The 24,720-nt window shown below is 36.4% G+C and overlaps 1 protein-coding gene across 1 annotated transcript in view; it reads left to right on the top strand.

Moving 5' to 3' along the window:
• NBEA (neurobeachin) overlaps positions 1–24,720 on the top strand; it is a 483,658-nt gene that overhangs the window by 168,330 nt on the left and 290,608 nt on the right. Inside the window, exon 32 of the mRNA XM_040991525.1 lies at positions 14,142–14,206. Within this exon, the coding sequence (XP_040847459.1) occupies positions 14,142–14,206 (65 nt within the window). The remainder of the gene's footprint in view (positions 1–14,141; positions 14,207–24,720) is intronic.

Raw genomic sequence — 24,720 nt, 5'->3', positions numbered from 1 at the left:
GATGTACAGAATAAGATAAGATTGATAAGATAAGATGTCATCTATTAAAAAAAAAGATGTCATCTATTATAGAAACAAATGACTGATGGATTTGGTGATTAAAACCTTAAGCTTTTGAATTAAGGGAATTAAATAATACATTGCTATCAAAAGGAAAGACAGGGACACTTTAAACTAAGGGAGGGAGGCTAAGAGACTGGTTCCCACAGTGTCTAGCATCTGTAAGTACTGCTTCAGGAGTCTAAAGTCATTCATTTGTATGCTTATGTCTGGACTTCCAGCACCACTCATTGATGATATCTTCTTTCCCAATTAATGGTTTAGGGAACTTTGTTGAAAATTAGTTGAGCATGGAAGCCGTAGATGGTCTTTACTGCAAAATCTATCAACCTTCAATTTTAAAATATTTAGAAGAAAAGGAATTAAAAAAGAATTGAGCTAAGCCTTAGTTACAGGCCCATTGTGATGAAACCCACTGCAGAGTGGAGCCCCAATGCCACCAATGCCCCCAGGTCAGTTCCTTAGTCTGAGCCTCTGAAACCACACTTCCTAGGTGGGAAACATGCTGTATCCACCACCCCTTTCCAGACTTCGGGTCAGGACAGCACAACACTGAGAATGATTTGGTGCACTGGGGAGTGAAACACAAAAATGCACACATGTTAAGCAGCATGAAAATGCACAGTGTTCTTGTAAAGAAGGGAACTCAATAACCAGCATCTGCCATTTTGTCTTTCTAATCAACCCTGAATCAGTAGACTTAACTCAAAGAAAGAAAGAAAGAAAGGTAATTGGAGGTCCCATCAGTCTTAGTTCACACCACAGACACTTGAGTTATTTGTCAGATTACAGCAGCTGAGCCTCCCTGGGAGAGACATGGTCACCATGCTACTGCTTTCGAACAGAGAGTCCCCTTATGCCACCAGTGTCTTACTGTTTGTGCCACCAGTGTCTTACTGTTTGTGCCATCTTTGCCCTTTGAAGAAACTGGGAAACCTCTTCTAGCAGCCCCACAAATCCGGTGCAGTAAACCAATTGGGAGGCTGTTCCAGTCCTCTTCATGACTGCAGGGAGAATTTGAGCTGCTCAGCCTGCAGGGACCACTAGACAACAGTTGCAAAATACTTCTCATCCTAATGCTGTCCGAAAGTAGCAACACAGCACTATTGATCCACCCTTGGCCTCAGGAAGCAACTGAGCACTCAGCTCGTAGAGCCCAACCCATAAAAGCCCAGGAAAGCAGATGCATGACCCTTCCTCCCCGTTCACACCCACAGAGGCATCCTTGCTGAGTGGTTTGGCCTACCAAGGGTACCACAAGGTGACCATGTACTTTTCTCCCTCTGGTTGTCCCAAGAAATAGTTTTATATTTCATTCTCTGCTGCTCATCCCTTCAAGACCCTGGGAAACAGATAATCAGCCACATCCACATGTCCACTTACCATCAGGCTCAGCAAGCAGCTGGACAAACCTCCCTGAGCATTTCAGACCTGTGAAGTTACAAGTGCAGCCCTCAGACCGGGTACCTGTGTATAGTAAGCCCTGCACAGTCCTCAGATATCAGCAAACACTGTACTCTGCACACTGCACCTGCATAGTTCGATAAGGGTGTACCTTCCCTGACATGATTCACAAATATTGACAAATAGGCCATACCCACAGGAAAGCAGACCACGCAAAAAACTACAAGAAACTTGCATTGCCTGAGGAAGTAGAATCCCAGGTGGCAGTCAAGTCCCACAATCCCTGCAGCCTAGGCCACTGAGGTACCCAGAGATACTGCAGTGTTAGTTATAGCTGAAAAACTGTATGCCCAGTACATTAAAGCACCCGCTTGGAACGGATATAATGCAGACTAGCCAACCACTCTCTAGAGCATGTGAGCAGCTGAAAGTCTTTCATGGTGAAAGCTAGCCTATAAAATTTCTGGAGGGAACCAGATGTTCAGAAGCCAACACAGATGGACTTGCATTGTGGCATAGTGACTGACACAGTTTGTGACTCCCAGAAAGCCTTATTAGTATTGATTTAAACCCTGACTTTTGCACTTCTGATTCCAGCTTTCTGCTTCTGTGCCATGAAAGGCAGCAGGAGATGGTTTAAGTACATGAGCCCCTGCTACCCATATGGAATGCCTGTCTGGAAAAATTCCTGCCTCCTAACTTTGACATGATACATATTCTATATCATAATCCCTTCGTTGAAATAATAGCTATGCTTCCAGCACAGCTTCCATCTGATTCACACGCTGAGCTGCAGCAGGTGATAACGCAAGGAGTTTGGTCTCTGCCACCCATGCATAGAACTGGATTGAATTTCCAGCTCCTGCCTTTGGCATGATACAGGTCTGGTTATCATAAGCGTTTTGGAAGTGAACTTTCAGATGAGAGATCTGTCTCTCCCTAGTCCATGCCTTCCCAATACTAAATAACCTATTAAAAATAAATAATCTACTGAAAAATAGGACAACTGCCATGTAATAGTATGCTAAGTCTCCTCTTCAAACACTGGCCTCCCATATCTGCATTGGTTCTAGTGCCCATCAGCTGCTCCACTTCTTATCCAGCTCCCTGCTTATGGCCTGGAAAAGCAGTGGAGGATGGCCCTACACTACATGGAGACCTAGAAGAAACCCCTGGCTCCTGACTTCGATCAGCTCTCCTCCGGTTGTGCAACCATTTGGGGAATTGAATCAGTGTTTGAATGAACTCTTTATCTATCTCTCCATCTCTGAAACTCTACCTTTCAAATAAAAAGAAATCAAATGTTTAAAAATAAGTAAATTTAATTAATAAACTAAAACTGCTTTTATCAAATAAGAACAGTAAGATAAGATTATCAGGTTACTTATGAGAGAATAATCATGAGATTCATACTAGAGTAACTTCAGCATTAGATGAACTTTCTGGCAGAAACCTAATAGACAGCAAGAAAATGGAATGGAATATTCACACATGAGAGGAAAAAAAAAATAATCATCCTTTTTATTATACCCATACATTAAGGATAAATAAAGACTTTTTGTGATAAGCAAAAAACTGAAAGAATTCATCATAGTTGTATTGCCCCTACAGGGTATAAGAAGAAAAAAAAAATAACATGCTAGCATTTGTTCCAGTGGTTAAGACACCTGCATCACACATCGGAGTACTGTGTTCAGGTCCTGGCTCTGGAATCCTGACTTTTCCTTCATACAGTTCATGACTCTAGGGGTGGCGGTAGTGATGGCTTAAAGGACTGGGTTCCTACAGCATATTCGGGAGACTTGGACTGCATTCCTGGCTCTTTGGACTTCATAAAACACAAAAAATACAATTCTAAACAGCAGAACAGAATTTCAGAAGAGGAAGAAATAAAGAAAAGAATCTAATGATTCACCTATTTTTTCTGGATATGATTAAGGGATTTTAAAAAAATCTAGTGGTAGTGATTAGAGCCATCATTCTATAATTTTTTTCTGTTCTCATTAGATTTTGATACCAGTATATGTTGATTTCTTAAAATGAACTGAAAACTATTTGGTTCTCTAATTTAAAGGAATATGTTATGTTACTGAGCCATTGCTTTATCTTTGAGTGTTTGATAGGCTTTACCAGTGAAAATATATAAGCATTTAGCTATTTTTGGAAGATTTTTTAAAATGAATTTAATTTATTTTATATATATGAAGGGCTAATCAAAAATTTCGTTTCCATGTCAATTTTATAAATTTGTAATTTTGGTGAAATACATGTTTTCCCTATGTTGTCAAAATTGTTGGCATAACGTTGTTTAACATCTTTTTTAAAAATTAAACTGTCCTACAAACTAGAAAAAAAACTAGGAAAAATAGAACTGTGCTACAACCTAGAAAAAAACTAGAAAAAATAGAACTGTCCTACAAACTATCAATCCCACTACTGGGTATATATATGCAAAGGAAATTAGATCAGCCTGTTGAATAGACACCTGTACTCCTGTGTTTATTACTCAGTTCACAATAGCCAAGATGTGGAATCAACCTAAGTATCCATCAAAGAATGGGTAAAGCAAAGCAGAGTAAACATAAATGATGACATAATATTTAGTCATTTTTTAAAAAGCAAATCCTATAATTTGCAACATGAATGAACCTGGAGGACATTATGTAGTGAAATATACCAGGCACAAAAAAGAAACGCCACATGTTCTAGTTCATATATGGATTCCAAGAAAGCTGATTTCTTGGGGTTCAGAAAATAATGACGGTTAAAAGAAGCTGGGGAAGGGAGAAGATGGTACAATCAACAGGTATATTTTTACAATCAAATAGAAGGAATAGTGCTTGTATATTGCATATGCAATAAGGTAAATTTTCAACAATAAGGTAAACTCTAAAATAATAATAAAAAAAGGTCTTAATATCACTACAACTTAATGAAAAGATCAGAGGTGATAGAAATGCTAATTCCTCCAATTAATACTGTGCACGTGTAGTAAGGACATTACTTTGTACTCCATAAATAGGTAGAGTGAACAAATCAAACTTAAAGAGAAATTTCTTTCCTATTGCATATTTTCAATAGCCAGAAGAAATGGCTATTTCAATGTGTGTCTTTTCAAGCTCTCTCTAGACATTAATTTAAAAGCCATTATTTTATTATTAACATAATCATTGCATCCCGTGATTCCTACTATGGATAAATATTCTCAATTGAGATGTATTGGAAGTCACATCCAATTGTAAATATTCTAGTTGCTAGGTTAAAAAAGATGCAAAAGTAATGTGAGAGATTGTCTTTAATAAAAAAAAAGTCATTTCAACACATATTCTATTTTATAGGAATATTTTTCATTTTTATGTTAAATCTTTCAACTCAGGTTATTTTATACTTACAATAATGCCCATGGTTTTCATCGAATTTCAAGTGATGGAAATAGCTATATGTGTCTAGTGGATTCCATTCTGGTTAGCACAGCTCAAAAAAATCAGATTTAGTATATCAATGTGAATATTGTGTATATTCGTATCGTTGCAGAATATCCTTGAAAATAACAGCTATGTAACAGTCTTCTCAACAGGGATGAATTATCCTCAGTCACTCAAATAGCAAAGCCATGTATGTATCAATAGTTACAGACTCTGCTCTTCAAAATAACCTAGACCTTTCTTCATTATAAGTATAAGTACATACTTACATTTATTAGAATACATTTAATGATGAATATTAAATTTAATAGTTTAATGAGCAAATAAAACCTTAACGACTTCTTATGTTTATCTTTATGTGCCATCCCAACTTTCCTTTTAATAACACTGTCAGTGTATTTGTATGTTACCAATCAGATGTTCTTTGATAGGCTGATTGAATGTCCCTAATACAAAAAATGCAAACTCTGACATGATTTATAATTTATAAGCTTTTTGAGGTCATGACACCACAAGTAGAAAATTCTGTAACTGACCATATCTTGGGTTGCAGTCAAACCTCAGGCACTTTAAAATAATTTAAATTTACCTTCTGGATATATACATGAGACATCATGGGTCGCAAATGAATTTTGCACTTAGATATTGGCCCTATCCAAAATATAACTTACTTTGACTATGCAAATATTCTAGAATCCAAAATCTGACACACATCTGGTGAGAACTTCAGATGGGGGACACTTGGCTTTCATCAGTAGTCTCCTCTTTTAGCTGATCATTAATTATGTTTCTTGCATTGTCACACCTATAAGGCTTCTTAATAAGACATTAATAAAATAAAGTATAGAAAGTTTAAGAAATATTTTAAACTTTTACATACATACTTGTTGGTTTCAAATGTGCATATATGGGAAAAATAAATACCCCTGTTTTTGCTCTGTGCAATTTTTTTTACTTTAGCTTATGCATTTATTAATTTTTCTAATTTACATGAAAATGTTACAGTAACAGTACCCTTAGTGGCAGTTAACGATAAGTAAAAGTTATGGATACAGAAATATAAAATTAATTTTGCTGTTCTCAGTTTACTTTCCTTGTAATATTTTCCATATTTTAAAAAAATTTTGATGGATTGGGTCTCTTAAGAACATCAAGTTGGTTTATTGAGTTGTATACAAAGAGGAAAGAATGAGGAATGTGCATTGAGCTGACATAGATGAGGAGAAACTGATGGGAGGAAAGAAATTATGTCCTTGGACTGAGATTTCTACTAGGTCATCTAACTACCATAAAGTGATTGTGAGGAGAACATAGGGATTTCATTGTCATCCTTCTGGAACTTATTTGTCTTCAAAGTGTTTAGTTTCAAAGGGTCCTTAACATGAGATCCAATTCCCTGAAAAAGTCCTTCATCTTGAGGAAATTTTATGCATCCATGCAGAAGAGTTAAGGATTTGTGACACAGCTATTTAAAGGCTTGGCGGCTCTCTGCAGGTTTTAAATGTGAAGCTTAATATTTCCCTAGGAAGATAAATTTTTTTAAAAAAAGATTTATTTTTATTATTTTTTTATTGGAAAGGCAGATATACAGAGAGGAGAGACAGAGAGGAAGATCCTCCGTCCGATGATCCACTCCCCAAGTGAGCACAACGGCCGATACTATGCCGATCCGAAGCCAGGAGCCTCTTCTGGGTCTTCCACGCGGGTGCAGGGTCCCAAAGCCCCAGGCCGTCCTCGACTGCTTTCCCAGGCCACAAGCAGGGAGCCGGAAGGGAAGCGGGGCTGCCGGGATAGAACCGGTGCCCATATGGGATCCCGGGCGTGCAAGGCGAGGACCTTAACCACTTGCACCACTGCGCCGGCCCGGAAGATAAATTTTTTATGCCCATAGTTAATATACTTAATTTACACCTTTTCTTACGTTTGATCATTTTCTTTTGTAGCAGAATGAGTTGTATGTGTACGCATGTATACTTTCACAGATGGCAAAAGACCTTGTGAAATGACTTGTAAGATGTTAAATACACTTGTTTCCACATCATTGCTAAGCACTTGTCCTTGGCGACATAACAGTAGTCAAATTATTATTCTCTCCTTGCTTATATTCTCATGTATGCCAGACTTGATATGTTCAATTAGCATTATCCATTCTATGAGCATTTTAGGAGGTCTCATTACCTGACTTTTGGTACCAAATCTCTGTAATAACAAGAGGTAAAATATATGTTAATTGTTGCTTACTCAATAGATTGCTAAATCATCTTTATTGAGTATTGCATTGGTCATGCTAGAGCAGGTGTTAAATTAAAATCATACTAATATCAGGCCCGGCGTGGCAGCCTAGTGGCTAAAGTCCTCACCTTGCACAGACTGGGATCCCATATGGACTCGGATTTGTGTCCTGGCTGCCCCACTTCCCATCCAACTCCCTGCTTGCAGCATGGGAAGGCAGTCAAGAACGGCCCAAAACTCTGGGGACCTTCAGCCACATGAGAGACCTGGAGGAAGTTCCTGGCTCCTGGCTTCAGATTGGCTCAGATCCGGCCGTTGCGGCCACTTGGGGAGCGAATTAGTGGACGGAAGATATTCCTTTCTGTCTGTGCTCGTCTCTGTGTGCCTGACTTACCAATAAAAATAGATAAATCTTTTAAAAAAAAACCACATAAATCTTTAATTCAATTCTATATGATAATTAAGACAAAGGAGTTTACAAGTTTCTGATAAATATCACAATAAAATTTATAGTCAAGTTACATAAACCTGGGTTCTTGATGAAGACTGCCCATGATGTATCTATATGGGAATAAGTAAAGGCAAATGTTATATATTGACTTTTTTTCTGAACAACTACCAATCTTTATCGTTTTTAAATGTTTGAAAGATATTGTAACACTGGCTTTTATAAGGATCCTAACAATATCTGCGTTAACTATTAGCTGCTGTAAAGCCTTCTACTAGATCTAGTCATACAGATTCATCCACTCAGATGAACAATTTAAGACCGCAGGTGTCTCCTCTCCATGTCTTCATATATCCTGAATGGTCGGCTGACATACTTGACAAGATACCTGAGAAGATATTTTTTCATCTGACAGAAACCCTACTCAAAAAAGATTATGTGCCCAAGTATACCTATTTTCACCCAACATCTGTGGCTGTTCCCCACTAATATATCTATGCTGTGGTGGAGGCAAGTCTGTCGTGAAAACAGGAAGTGAGAGAGCAGAAGCAGGATGTTAGGAATCACACTGAAGTTCCACTTCTGGGAATTTCCACCCATCCCCCTTCCCTTAATTTAAAAAGGCAAGAAGTCAACAAACAAAAATACAGCACACAGTCAAGAAGCTAACAAAGCCAGAAAATACATCATGCAATTAGTTAAGTACGTAAGTCCTCCATTTAACAGAATATTGTATTATTGCAATTCTTTTTAGTGTGGATCTGTACTGACTACCATTACTATTCATTAGAGTATGAAGAAATAAAAAGAGCTATGTAACACACTTCCCTGGTTATAGTTTCATTAAACTATATTCATATCTATATAAAATCTGATTAAGATACATCAATATATAACAGTATTGATTTTCTCTGGTAAGGAGTTATTTGGGATTTTTATGCTTTTTACCTTACAAGTGAAGAGACAGCTTTCGAATGCTTCCTTAAATACTAAAAGCTACTGCAATGAGGCGACACAGTCCAACGATCATCAAAGTGATCAGGAAAACGATCTTGGGCAGTAAGCCTTCTGTTACTCTCATTTGGGATGTGGGACAAGCCTGTCATGAGCATTACATTATCCTGGAACATATACAGGGGTTATACTGTCTGCTTACAGAAGAAGCCAGTCTGGAAGGGAAAGTATTGAATGTGATGGTAATTTTCATTTTTATTTCATAAATAATGTTACAATTGTGTTTTATAGTGATAGATTGAGTACATATATTCCTGAATAATCACCTCACATATTTAGCATTTTTAATTTGAGAACAATTTAATTCTAAAGAATACCAGGGGGTCTTCAAGAAAGTTTATGGAAAATATATGCTGTGAAAGCATCATGCGTGGATTTCAATTCTTGTACCAAATAAATTTATCTTTTAATTCATTGTCTTTTAACTTTTCAAATTATTCTCATAAAATGTGTTTTTACACATAATCACCATGTTCTACAATAGCTCTCTTGAATTTATTCTTTTTCTATTTATCTTGGATTTTGTATGCTTTGACTGTTGTCTCTCTAATTTCCCTCTCCTAAACCACCTAGCACCAGCCACTGCAAAACAACATTCTCTACTTGGATTTTCAGTTCTATACCCATGATCAACTTTCATTTGAAAATAGCAAATTCCATAAATAAACAGTTCATAGTTTTATATTGTAGCTCTGTCCATCCGGGTGTCCAGTGCATATCCTCCGTATGTACTCCTTGCCAGTTATTCCCTTAATAACTGTCTCTCTTCTGGGTCTGTTGACCTTTTTTTCAGGTACCCCTTTGTTGAGAGACTGCTGTAATATAACTTTTATTACAGCAAATGCTGTAATTGTTCTGTTTTTAGTATTAGTTATTGTGTGAATCTTTTTTCCTGACTTATAAACAGCGTATGTGTGTCTGTGTTTATTTAAAAAAAAACACAATAGTAGTGTATACAGACAGCGTTATCCACAGTTGCAATCATCCACTTGGATACTGGAATCTATTTCCTGAGGATAAGATGTGGCAAGGGAGGGGAAGGCTTCTATATTCCTCTATACTGTTGATTTGCTCTTTGTTGTCCATGTCTGATAGCCAACAAGACTCTAGGTAATAAATTTGGAAACGACAATTTTCAGTTAAAGAACCTTACATCTTGGTGTTTTCCTAAGCCAGTGTGTATATTAAGAGTGTTCTAACATCCTGCTGCTGTTCTTATATTTTGATAGAATTTTTCCATTACTTTTAATGCTTTGTTTCCTAATCTTAGAAATATAACTGTTTCCTATAGTTTTACTTAGCTCTTTTGTTCATCTTCTGTTATTATTTTTTTTAAAGATTTATTTTTATTATTTTTTCATTGGAAAGGCGGATATACAGAGAGGAGAGACAGAGAGGAAGATCTTCTGTCCAATGATTCACTCCCCAAGTGAGCGCAACGGGCCAATACTATGCCGGTCCGAAGCCAGGAGCCTCTTTCGGGTCTCCCACGCGGGTGCAGGTTCCCAAAGCTTTGGGCCGTCCTCGAGTGCTTTCCCAGGCCACAGGCAGGGAGCTGGAAGGGAAGCGGGGCTGCCGGGATTAGAACCGGCACCCATATGGGATCCCGGGCATGCAAGGCGAGGACCTTTAACCACTTGTGCCACCGCGCCGGGCCCTTCTGTTATTATTTGTAGAGATTTTGCCTAATGCTTTCATTAATTGATATTTCTATGTAAGCAGTTCCAAGTTGCACATTCCTTTTTGATGTATTATCATTATCCTAAATGTGGCAAGTAAAAACTAAAGACAGAATTGTTTATGATTATCTCCAAATATGTCCCCTTTTTTCATATTTTCAAAATAATTTAACTACTCTCCCAATAAGCCATTAGGAAGTTACATAACTTACTCTATTCTACTCTTCCATTTCAACTCTTAAATCAAAAATTGTATCTAATCATGGAAGATCTTCCTTATAATATCTCTCATTTTCCACTTTTTTGAAAACGTTAATTTAGGGTCCGGTACGATGACATAGCTAGCTAATCATCAGTCTACAAGCACAGCATCCCGTATGGGCGCCTATTCATATCCTGGCTGCTCCACTTACCATCCAGTGCCCTCCTTATGACCCAGGAAAGCAGCAGAGGCTGGTCCAATTCCTTGGGCCCCTGTACCCACATGGCAAACCTGAGTGAAGCTCCTGGCTCCTGGCTCTGAATCCGCTCAGCTGCAGCCTGTTGCGGCCATTTAGGGAGTGAACCAATGGTTGGAGGCTTTCTCTTGTTTCTCCTCTGTACTCTGCCTTTCAAATAAAAATATGTAGATATTTTTTAAAATGCTAATTTACCTTTCTGTCTTCTCTCTTCTGAAAGCCATACAAAAGCCTTACTATCTCTTGCTAAAAATAGCAAATCTCATTCTCTTAATGTGCTTTCAAATTAATTTATGATGGAGAGACAAGGAGAACTCCCATCTACTGGTTTACTCCTTGAATGCTTGCCTCTGCCAGTGCTGGGCAGCTGCCAAATCCAGGGGCTAGGAACACAATTTGAGTCTCCTATGTGCATCTAATATAAGGATCTAATGTCATCAGAACAACAGCCAGGAGCCTTGAACAGTCCTCAGAAACAGAAGAACAGTAAATGTCCTTAGGGATTTGGGAGAGGAGCCTTCTCTGGTCCTTACTTAGTCCCAACTTTGGCTCCCCACCCTCTCTTGTAATGACCATCAGGATTGCACTGGAGCCCCCAAAATTAGATCAGATAGACAGAGACCAATCAGAGAAGCTTAGAACAGACAAGAAAAGGTCAGCTTGGACTACCATGTACCTTACTAGGTAGAACACAAAGATCAGTTACTTCTCAGTAAGGTACTGAAGATTTCTCTGGTCACCCCTCCTAAAACTGTTCTGCTCCTCAGTCGTTAACATATGCCTTGTTAGAGTTATAAACCTGATTGGACTATCCTAAAATTCACAAAGTTCATTAAAAATCACTATTGAGTACTCTAAGTATATAACTGAAAATAGACACCAGACAGCTGAATAGTATCCTATAAACATTTTAAGGTTTATAGCAGCCACTTCTGAGTATGCCAACATTGAGATTCAATGCAGTAATTATAGGATGTGGTTAACAACTTGCATTTTCTAACATTGGTCACTCAATACCATGTCAGTTAACTTCATGATGTTGTAAATTTCCATGTATCTTTCTGTTGTTGAAGTTGTATAGTGACATCTCATTGGATGAGATGATACTCTGCCAGCTCTACTTTCAGACCAAGGATGGTCTCCCAATGAAACTGTTGAATTTATCTGGACAATAAGATGTTGGACTGTTAGCATGATCCATGCCCGCAATGAAGGAATCATGACTGGATATGAACTGTACTACTGTAACAATGTGGAGGAATTCAATATGGGGGAAGCTTGGGAAGGGGTTGGGGGGAATCCCAGAGCCTATGAAACTGTGTCATAAAATGAAAAAATAATAATAACAACAACAACAATAATAAAGGGAATCCAATTATTTGAGCCTCCCAGAGAGTATACCACAAAAGGCAGTGTTCAGGAAGCAGAGCTGGCAGTTGAACCCAGGCACTCTGATACCAGACAGAAGATTATTAACTGCTAAGTTAAGCACATTCTATGACAAATTACTCTTCCTACAATCTAAATACTTCAGTGAAATCTATAGCCATACACTATCATTGCTTTTCTCATCCTCTAAAATCTTATATCCTTAGTTTAGCTGAAAATTGTTTCTATTGTTCTTCTATGAAAGTTTGTAAATTACTGTCTTATATGCAAAATTAAAATTGCAGAGATTAGTTTGATTAGAATGTAGATTTTAGTACACTTTTCCTATATAGTCTTTTATTATTATTATTTTAATTTTTCATGATATGGTCCCACAGGCACAGAGAACTCCTACTTCACCTTTTCATTCCACCCCCACTGTTTTTACCCCATATTATAACAGTATAGTCATCCAGCAGCCGTCACAGTTCAGCGTTCTACTAAGTGTATCATGGGATTGATACAAAGCCATGATTGTCATGATATATTGAACAGTTTAGAAGAAGTGTAATTTGGTATGCATGTACAAAATCTAGCATATGAAAAAACTTATTTAAAATTCTATTTTACTACAAAACTGTTAGTTGAAAAGATTATCATATAGAAAATCATGTTTAAGAAACTGTAAGAATTTATTCTTCAGACATGCATTGTTATTCTTACAATGAGTTAGCTTTTCTGTTTAACATCACGGTATATTCCAAGAATTTGTGACATATTTATATTTTGGGGGTATCTTAATTTGCAATAAATGCAAAAAACACTTAGATGATAGGAGATTGGTAGGAAGTCAATTTTTTTTTAATTGTATGGAAAAGATTGCCTGTAATTTTTTTGACAGAAATTATTTCAAAGCTCAAAAAAATTTTGTAAAATGAAACAGCCATCTTATGTTTGGGTGCATTTGTAAAAGCTGTGATGGGTACAAACTAGGGAGACTTTTTTGGCCTTGGACCAACATACTTCTTTTTTGAAGTGGTTTATTCTCTCTCATTGGGAATTGAATCGTCATGATTTGGTCTGTTATCATTTACATGTTAACTTCGATTGGAGCATATTTACACATACAAATGCCTACTTTGGGGACTATATCTATTCTTAGCAAATGCTAAATTGCCGATTAAATAAGCAAACAGAAAATCCATTGAATTTGTTTGTACTTTTTACTTTAGGTATCTTCCTTACAAATTTCACATGAATTTACTTGTGTCATTGTTTACCTGTAGCTTTAAAAGTTTGTAATGCATATACAGCCCCTTGGTATCTCTGGGAGTTTTGTTCTAGGACTTCCTAGGATGCCAGCATCTGTGGATTCTCAAGACCCCATAGGAAATGGCATAACATTTGCATACAACCTGTGTATTCTCATATTTCCTTTAAATCTCTGGAATACTTCTCATAGCTAGGACAATACCTACACAACACTTTTTTGTATGTAGATTCAGCATAGTACCCTTCTTGTAGTGTAACAAATTTCTCTTTTTGAACTTTTCTGGGATTTTTTCCCTTTGAATGTTTTTGATCTATAGTTGGTTAAGCATACATATACGGAACATATAGAACTGGAGAACAAACTATATAATAACATTTTGTTTAAACTAATCTGAACATTTAGTTTAATGAATTAGTTTCATTTTAAGATCTCAGTAGAAGTCTCAATATTAGGAACTGGCGACTAAGCTGTCCAGGAGATTTCTATCCTTTTGTGCATTTGTTTGCTTTTGGAAAAGAACTCTTCACTAAGCACTCTCTGTACCTGTTATCTTACTTTCCATCTCAATCTACAATAAATCTGAAATATTCTGGAATTTCAAAGCATCTTCTAAATTGATGCAGTGATACTATATAACACTTTTCTTTTTTACAAATGAACATTTGTGATAAGCTCTTATAAAAGCATTGAGACAGATACTGTGCAAATTATTAATAACATCAACATGCTTCTTAAGCCAGATGTTACTTTCATTTACATTTCTTACATTTCTCCCTTTAGGAATGGCAAAATTCTATTCAGAAGAATGCAGGACTTGCATTTATTGAGCTCATCAATGAAGGAAGGTAATTAATTTTACAATTTTTGGACAACTAGTCAGCAAACATTTGATTCCACTGGGCAAATGCTCTTTTCTGCCATCTGTACCAAAAAATGTGTAAGAAAATATATTGAGGTTAAGTAATATATCGCACAGGTACTTCAATGTAAATGAATACAGTTTAAAGTGATTTTTTTTTTTAGAAAAGTGCGTGTTTAAAAAAGGGGAAAGCTACATAAGATTTTTTGCTGAGATGTGAGTGTCCTCACACTGCGCAGTGAAGCTGCCTTACACAGATCAAGTGAGCACAGTGTGTAGCCCCATCTGCCGCTCCATCTGCTCTCAGAGCAGTGCTCGGTGTTTGCTCCCTCATCCTCCCGTCGTCCATGTGAAACCGTCTCATTAGACTGGGGCCAGCTGAAAACATGAAAGATGTTAGACATAGCAAGCACAGCCGTCTTGATAGGAATTTATATATCCCTTTGTAAAAATGATGCTGTAAGTAAAATTATGCTTAAACCTATTAATGCATGGTTCATATTTTCATAGTTGGTTGACTCTGATTTCTGCAATACTTTAAGAAGTGGCTATATTAAGAGCAGTGTAGCTTTCAGCAGGTGACATATATATAGCTTCCATCAGCCAACACCTGCATCCTCGCACAACTTCAATTTCTTTTATTTTTCATGGTGCTTCAAATGGTTTATGAAACTGTAAGTTAAAAATGTGCATTTTGTTGCAAAATATTGAAACCCAAGTATTATTTTTCATGTTTATATTACACAGACTTTTTAAAAACCCATCTGTGCATGGATTTAAACAATTTTCACACAATAATTAACATATATTTTTTAACTTTTTAAATTTATGTAATGAGAACAAATTTCATGTATTTCATATGTACAATTTTAAAGCATAATGCTACTTCCTGCTTTACCCTCCCCATTCCCTCCCACCCTCCTTCCTCCTTCTCTTATTCTTCTTTTAATTTTTACAATGACATACTTATGTTTTATCTTAAAAGCACAAGCTTAGCACTCCACTAATAAAGAATTCAACAAGAAAGAAGTAAAATTGCTGTTCCTCAAGGATATAGATACGAGCTGTAATTAATCATCAGATCTCAATTCCATTTTCCACAAACTTTTTGAAGTACATTCATAGTATATTCTTTAAAAACTAATAACAGAATTTGCCATAGTATTCATGTCTGATTGAAACCAGATTTAGTTACATTGATAAGCAAATGATGCTTACTGCATTTAATTTTATTTCTGCTTTCAAGGGAACTTTCATGAAAAACACTTCATGAAAATGTTTTATACATATACACATATGTATATGTATACATATGTGCAGAGTTACAATGATAAATAGGGGGAAAGAAAGAGAAAAAGAGAGACCATTCACTGGCTGATTAATTCTCCAAATGGTGGCTGTGACGATACTGGGTTGTACCAAATTCAGGACCACGAGCTTCATCCAGGTCTCCCATATGAGTGCCGAGACTCGAGTACTTGGTCCATCTTCCTCCACTTTTTCCAAGTGTGTTGCCAAGGAGCTGTATAGGAAGTGGAGCACCTTGGACATTAACTGATGCTCATGTTCTAGACAGCAGTCTAACCCCACTATGTCACAACACTATCCCAGAAACACCACCTTTTAAACAATTTTAATGTAGCCTAATAATATTCCAAGAAATAGCCCGTTTCTTTAGAATATTTTATCATATTATGTATTTGTCATTAATATGTTATGACCTAATCACTTTTGCTGCAATGCAGGACTGCAATTTAAAATAAATTCTACATTTACTGTAATAAAAGAATATAGGAAAATATCAATTTTTGTATATAGCATATTCATATTTATGCTTCTGTAACAAATGCTATAACATTCACTTTTTACAAAATCTGAAAGTTGTGATTCTCCTTTTAGACAAAAATATGAGAAAACTAATTGCTAAAGCAAATCACTGTTACATCAATTCCACAAATAAGTCATAGTTCATACGCATATTTATTTGCTTATTTATTTCAGTTGTTAAGACAAACAAATGATTATCCTACCAAAAATAAATCTCCTATTAGTTAACCAAATTGATTTCTTTTTTTTTTTAAGATTTATTTTTATTATTTTTTTATTGGAAAGGCAGATATACAGAGAGGAGAGACAGAGAGAAAGATCTTCCGTCCGATGATTCACTCCCTAAGTGAGCACAACGGCTGATGCTATGCCAATCCGAAGCCAGGAGCCTCTTTCGGGTCTCCCACGAGGGTGCAGGGTCCCAAAGCCTTGGGCCGTCCTCTGCTGCTTTCCCGGGCCACAGGCAGGGAGCTGGAAGGGAAGCGGGCCGGCAGGATTAGAACCGGCGCCCATATGGGATCCCAGGCGTGCAAGGTGAGGACCTTAACCACTTGCGCCGCTGTGCCGGGCCCCCAAATTGATTTCTTTAATGCTTGATTTTTTAATCCTGGGAAGACTAAAAACAAGGATAGGAAATGCTAATAGTACAGATGTTAAGCTTCTGTATTGTATTATTATTCAATATAAAATTTTAGAAGTTTGCTTTGTGTTAAGAAATCAATTATAAATGCAGTTAATGCAGTATTAATTATACAAATCTTAATCTATGAAAATAACAGAAATGCTCTTCATAATGTGCTGAGGACCATTGTAAATTTATGTTTCTATTACTCATGATAATTGTTCTTTAAGAAAAAGCTGATTTGGGAATAAAAATTCAACATTAATATCTATAAGAACAAACCATGATACAGTGTCTTCTTAGTACCTACTATATGCTGAATATTATTATAGAGCTAGGAGGTCTGAAGTGAACAAGGTGGACAGTTTTCTGAATATTTTAGTAAAATCAATCACCAGACCAAAAAAAATAAAATAATAGAGAATGCTCGTGTGGGGAGGAGGGTGGGTTTTTGGTCGGCCATGGTGGCATAGCAAGCTAATCCTCTGACTGCAAGCACTCACGTCCCATATGGACAACAGTTGGAGTCCCAATGGCTCTACTTCTGATCCAGCTCTACTTGGGAAGAAAAAGAGGATGGCGTCCTTGGGACCCTGCACCCACATAGGAGACCAGAGAAATGCCCTTTTTCTCAACTTCAGATCCGCTCAGCTCTGGCTGTCTACAGACATTTGAGGAGTGAAACAGCGGATGGAAGATCTTTGTCTCTGTCTCTCCTTCTCTCTGTAAATCTGCCTTTCAAATAAACATACATAAATCCTTTAAAAAGAAAAGAATGCAATGGTAAGGCCAATATGCATGATTATGCAATCAAGTGAGAAGGCACTTAGCCTTATCTGAACAGGTACATGCTCCTGGTATAGTTATCAGGGTGTTCATAACTATAAGTACTAAAGGAAAAACACTTATTTTACACCTTGAAATTGATTAGGAAATAGAAAGGTGAAAAGCAGAAGTACAGAAATAAAATTTTAAGCAGAAGGAACCATACAGTACAAAAGCTCGGAGACGAAAGATCACAGGTTACATTGTTCAAAAGCTGTCGTCAGTCGGCCAGTACAGTACGTGTTTAAGTACATGTTGTGTGCCAGGCTTAGAGAGGCAAGGGCGATTCCCTCGTGACAGAGGCTGTGACAACGGGAATGCCAAGAAGAGGAGTGGAAGCTGTACCGATAAGGAACTGAAGCAGTTTAGGTGCAGTTTGCAGGACAGCGAGCAGACTTCAGGGGCTTGGAGCTTGAACGGGGCCCTGACGTCGGCTTTCAGCAATCCTGTTGAGAAACATGATGTCATGGAGTTCATCACAGTGGCTGGAAAAAATGAACAGTTTCGTAGGGTCTTTTGAAAATGAAATGAGTAGGAGTGCTGATGAAAGAGGGGAGAAAAGAAATCAAGGCTAACTTGATTTCTGGCTTTGGTAACTGATGATTTGTGTTAGGTAAAATTTCACTTTGCCGGAACAATGAGGGACGCATGTAAGGGTTCGGGGGCAGATGTTTTCACTTTTGGTTACACTGAATTTATTATATCTGAAATCCAAAAGGAGCTACCATACAAACATCAGGCCTTTTGGATTTTGAGCTCTTCAAAGAGAGATCTGGAGTGGAAATTTAGGTTGTCCCTGGCTTGTACAGGGTGAGTTGTGCAGTCATGTTCATGTTATGCCCAGGGAGAAGGGAAAGCGTGGTGACCCATAGCCAAGCCTTTGGTTCTGTTTCCTGGGAATTCCTCCTCCCCCTCACTTTCACATGATTGTGTTCTCTCTCTTCTCTCTCTTCTCTCTCTCTCTCTCTCTCTCAAGGAAACAGCTTAAGTGTCACATGAGGTTTACATTATTGTTTTACGTTTTTACAACTCCCACTATAAAGCATTTTCCTTAAAAACTTTCATCTTATTCTCTGTTGTACTTGATGTTATATTCCTTAGTTTTTTTGTTGTTGTTGTTTCTTGAAGGAACTAAGAATGATTATTAGAAAGGAATGATCAACAAGAGGGTTTCCCAGTTAGGATTAAAGACCCTACTGGATTTATTCACAAGAGGCTCATGATCCCCTCACCTAACCACAGTGGTGACTACTTGTATGCTAATGACGTGTGGGGAGACTTGAGCACTAACCGAGCTTATCATCTAGCAGGGATGGGGTCCGATGATGTAATTGCAGATATGACGGAATGTATCAGTGGGCAAGATGAGTATGCTGTGGCAACAGATAATTAAAGGACTGATTTTTTTTTTAATGGTGATTTACCAAGAATCACAGCACAAAGGAGATGGGCATTTGGTTTCAGGCTTTTTATTTCTTCTTCTACTTTAGTACAAATCATCTCTGCACTGAGCAACAGCACCTTCTCCCTAACACAGAAGAGGTGCTTTCCCAGGTGTTAACTCCTGCTATCCCTCACTTACGCAGCAGTAATTTAAATGACTGTGTATTTGTGTTGTGCTTTTTGGCTGTTTCCACAGTGCCTGGTGTAACATTACCATATGATGTGCACCATATATATGCATATATACACATATTGCATGTATATTATATTTAATATATAATAGTTATATATATTATATGTGTGTGTGTGTGTATATATATATATATATATAGTGTATATATATATATATAGTGTCTATATCATTTGACCTGGATTCTAATACCAGTTCTTCTCCCTATAAACAGATAAAATCTGGGCATGTTCTACAAGCTATCTCATGCTGTAGATTTATGTGGCCCCTTTGCTGCCCGATTTCTCTGAAGGTTCAGCATACATTATTCCACATTTATTTAAGACTGCTGCAATATAGTCACTTTAAATATTTAGTCACTTTAAATATTTCAGCTAATATATTTATCAAGTGTTTAGACCCACATTAAGTTTGAGTGACTTCCTTCAATTTATAGCTTTCACAAATTGAACTTTGAGGTCTAACTTGAAAAAGTGGTATATTTAAATATTTGTGATACAATAAAGACATCACTCTATCTGGAAACCATTGATGCCTACTGTGTGCTAAGCACAAATTAAATGTTTTACACAGACTTTTATCCTGTTTACAATGACATGTAATTTTTTCTTAAAATTTTCAATCAGTTTGGAATCTATTATTTAAAAAAAAAACACTTCCTGTGGTTGTTGAAATATCATTCTTTAGTTTGTCCTTGTGGGAATAAAGATAAAAATCTTTAAGTGGAAATTGTTATAAATGTTTATCCTGCTTAATAGTTACACTTGTGAGCAGAATTCATCAATCATAGCTTGCAAAAGCAATTGTGCAGTTGTCTGCAATTAACAGGACAAAAACAGTTGATGAATGTGTGGTTGAATTAAAATACTCCTCAGGACAGGCTGAAATTATAAACTGGATCATTTAAAGGAATCTAACAAAGGATCTTTATAATTAAAACAAAGCAAGGTTAATGGGATGTAAAATTGCCTATAATATCTTGGCAATAATAATTTAAATTTAAGTGATTAAAATATGAAACGAAGAATGAGGAAAATGAGGAAGAGTTCTTTCTTTAAAGTATAGAATTTGACTGTTCTTTTTTAAGCAAATTAATCATTTGCCGAAAGTGATTCTCTATCATAATATAAAATATAATTAATGAATATATTCACCATAAAAAGGTCACAGTGAACTCATTTCCAGAAGTCTGTGTGCACTTTGGGGGACATATTCAAATCTATGTTTAGAATACATCTATATATGCAGTTGTGTTGAGGGTTTTTGTTCTCTTCTAAGAACAACTTTTAACTACATTTTCTTTAAAATATTATTTTAATTTTGATGAGGGTTAGGTAATATTTCAATAACGTTTGTATTCATTGTATTAAAAAGCAGGAGGCTAACCATTGAGAAAGATATACTTTTGGTGTGTTAATTTCTCTTTAGAAGATTTATTTGTTTGAAAAGCAAAAGAACAAAGAAAAAGAAAGATAGGTAGAGAGAGAGAGATTCATCTTGTACCCCCTAGGTCACTCCCTAAATGGCAGAAATAGCCAGAATTGAACAAGGCTGAAGCCAGGTCCCAGTAACTCCATCCTGATTTCCGACTTGAGTTGCAGGTGGCCATGAGTTTGCACCTTCTTCTGCTGCCTTCTCGGGTGCACAAATATGAATCTTCATCAGAAGTGGAGAATCCAAAAATTGAACCACACTCTAGTGTTGGATGACCATGTCACAAACTGTAGTTTAAAAAATGCACCAAAATGCCGGACCCTGGTATATTCATTTCTGTGCCGTACTTTCCTTTTTCTTTCTTAAAGACATAGTAATTTTTTTCTTATTATAAACAAAATCCAGGCATGCTGTAGCTAATCTGTGTCTTTTCTGTTTCTAATTTGTTAGAAAAGTATTTTTTTGCTGCCATTAAGATTTAGAAAATCCATGTAAAAATGTGTAGTTAGTACTATAGCTGTACTGAAGTACTGAAAATATGCAGTGCCATTCTTGTGGCAACAAAATGTAGCCTACAGTTAGCTCTGGATTGTGCCTTCCATGTAGAAACGAAGTAAACAGTGATGGGAGGGGCCACACTAACAGAGTCTTAGATGTATTGCATTGCTAGTCCAAAGGTACACAGAAGGTGAAAGTTGGAGGAATGATATGAACATGCCAGATAAGAGTGAAATCATCACCTGTGCCATAGATTCTAAGTATAATCCAGAATGGAGGCTTGTCAGTTCCCATATTGGTGAAGTGAGAACACAGATTTTTCCTGGGTAGATCAACAGTTCAGAACCCAAGGCACTTCTTTTGTCATGTGCCTGTGAAAGAGTCAGTCTTGGCTGGATCATGATTTGGTGAAAGTTCTTTTTAATTATGAAAGTAATTAAGAATAGGTATTCTTGAAACATCTTTAACTTCCTGATTATAATACATACAAAAATACATATAAAAAGCCAAACTTGAATTAATTCATGCTATGCCAAATTTGTATTTTTGAAATAATTCATGCTTATGACAATCTTTTTCATATATTGCTAAATATATTACGAATGAGATTGAACTCTCAATAAAAGTGAACTCTCCTAAAAACATACAGATATTCTCACTCATATTTGGCTGAAAATCTTACTCCAGTCAATAAGCAAGAAAAAATGTCAAAATGCCTGGAAAAAGATACAAGAAATTATGAATTTACTATAATAGGATACAAGATAATATTCAAAGTCAATTATAATCAACTGTAATGAATTATAATTAGATTTCTGTAATAATATAAAATAATAGAATTGAAATGAAATAAATGACTATCATTGTATCAGTCTGATTTGGGGATGTAGGTAAAATATGCAAAAATTTCTACAATAAAAACTCTCAGTTATTTCTGTAAGAAATTTAAAAATGAATCAACTAACTACAGATGTACTGGATTTATATATCAAGATCCTGCATTGATGAGGTCTTTGTTTTCTCCAAACTGATAGGTAACTCAATATAGAGCAAATGAAACTTTCATATTTAACAAAAGTAGACAAACGGCCTTTAAATTTTCATGATAATACAAAGTACCTAAGACAAAAAAAAGACTGTTGTAGGATTTATATTACTTAATTTTGTTATTTTAAAGCCACAATGATCAAGACAGTGTATTGTTGTTATAAAAATGGAAAGATCAAAGACAGATTCTGTTGTTAAACTCAGTGATTAAATGACAATCCAGATTGGCCAAAATAATTTGAACATGCACTATAATAAAGAAGAAATATAGACACAGCTAATTGCTATCTTAAAATGTGTTTGATATCATTAGTTATTTTGAAAATTCAGTTTTAAACTCTTTTGGACAACACTGTGTATACCTTCTGTGATGGGTGCAAATAAACAGCTTATCAACAACAAACATCAGTGAGGACATGGAGCCAGTGGGGGTGTGAAGTGGTTTGTTCATTGAAATCCAGTTTTGTAGTTCTCATATGCTTAAAAATATGCTTAACCATACGGTGCCACAATTCCAAGCCCAGTTATCTGCACAAAAGAAAACCTTGAAGACCTTACTAAAACCTGTATGTAAATTTCATAGAAACTATTCTTCAGTGCCCTAAACCAAATATTATAAAAGTTCATTATATAAATTAGACTTCAATAAAGTAGACACTAAATAATATAGTTTTCTTCATTGTTCATAAAACTCAAGATGAGTAGAACCTCTAATAATGACTTTGCTTCCCTTGCCTTGCTTACATCCTACACTGAATCATTCATCCAAAATACAGCCAAAATACAGCTTTGTAACTTACAGATCACTATTATCATCATAAAGGAGTCCTTAGTAAATTATTGCTGAAGGAATGAATGCACTCAAAGACATACCATTCTGATAACTTTTGCAGATACATAGACACAAGCATGTGTTGGAGTGTCTGGTTAAGTTGATCTCTCTCATCTTAAGTATAATATGGTTGATTTGCTATCTAATATGATACCAATTGAAGTAAGAATCAATCAGATCCTAACTATAATGCTCTTAGTCTGCTGAGTCAAGGTCTAAATGTTTCTGATACAAAGTAGAAATCCCAGGAATATGATTTATGTTGTTAGGTGTTAACTGTTTGACTGAGTATTGTCATGTCAAGACAGTTGTTCAAGTTTAAATAGTAAAGGTAAAAACCCATATGATTGCTTCTGTGTTGAATCTCCTTAGTGCATTTTAGGTTGCATTATTCTTATGCTATTATGAATTCTCTAGTTCCTTGAATTCATTCTGGTAAATTCTGCAGTAAGAAACCACATTTGGAAAATGGCTTTAGACTTATAGTTAAGACATGAGTCCCAAATTGAAATGCCTCGTTTGATAACTTGGGCCTGTTACTGATTCCAGCTTCCTCCCAATGCAGTCCCTGAGAGGCAGCAGTGTGGGTCAACTGATTAAGTCTCCTCTTCTTGTGTGTGAGAGGTGGTACTTACGTTTTGGATCACAGCTCTGGCCTCTGGTCTACTCCCTGATGTTGTGGGCATTTGGGCAGTAGATAATGGGTGGTAAGCCCTCATGCACTCGATTGCTCTCACTCTCTTCCTTATTTAAAAAATAAAAAGGATGGGAGAAAGAAATATTTTTTTTAATTTGTTGAGAAATACAGACAGAATTTTCCTCTGCTGGTTTATTCTTTGGATGTCCTTTGTAGCTAGGAATGAATGTGTCAGGAGAAGCCAGGAGCCCAGGTCACTGTTCAAGTCTCCCATAGGAGTGGCAGGAACTAGAGTTATTGGAACAGTCAGCTATTGCCCTCCATGGTTCACCATAGCAGGAGGCTGGAATGTTGAGTCGTTCTGAGACTTGAACCCTGGTTCTCTGATAGAGGAATCAGGCATGCTAGGTAGTACCTTAAATACTGACCAAAACACCCAGCCAAGATCTTTTTTTTTTTTTAGTTAAGGAAAGTTCTTTTAATCAGCACTCATACTCGATATTTGCACTTTAGCATCCCTTTCTGTGGCAAAAGAGCTGTGACAATGAGGGAGTGTAGTCTAGCTTATAAAATTTAATGAAGGGGCTACGGTGGTATATATATTCCTTTCTGGCATTGTATTATTCTATAGGTGCTTGTGCTGTTATACTTTATATTCTCTCAAAATCCTCCAAATTTTCTTAGTATTTTTTTTCATTTGTTCATCCCTTTTATTAGAAGTTAAATATCACGAATTGGTTTCTTTACTTTGGTCCTGCCATGTGCCTTATCTTGAGCTGGTTGTTTTCCACTTATATGCTTTTTTTCAGAATCTTTTACCCTGTAAGCATTGGCTTTATCTAGTGGCCATAAAACTTTTACTTAATCATTTGGAATCCTAGAATTTAAGACAATAGCTTGGCTATTTGGCCTAGGGTTATCTCCAGAAGGAATCTTCTAACCAATATTTTTGACAATTAATGTCTAAACCAGTAATAGGACATATGATCCTGGATTGCTATTAGAATTCTCTAGAATAAAAGTAAAGACTAGAATAAAATAAAATAGGTACCTTGTCCATTGCTTAGGTAAATACTAGGCTGTTTCAGAAACCCATGGAAAGTAGAATTAAAGATAAGTTTACTTTGGTGCAAACAAAACAAGTG

This window comes from Ochotona curzoniae, unplaced genomic scaffold, assembly GCF_017591425.1.
Source record: "Ochotona curzoniae isolate NIBS_2020 unplaced genomic scaffold, NIBS_Ocur_1.0 contig_64, whole genome shotgun sequence".
Lineage (NCBI taxonomy): Eukaryota > Metazoa > Chordata > Mammalia > Lagomorpha > Ochotonidae > Ochotona > Ochotona curzoniae.
This window is presented reverse-complemented; position numbering and strand designations above follow the sequence as displayed.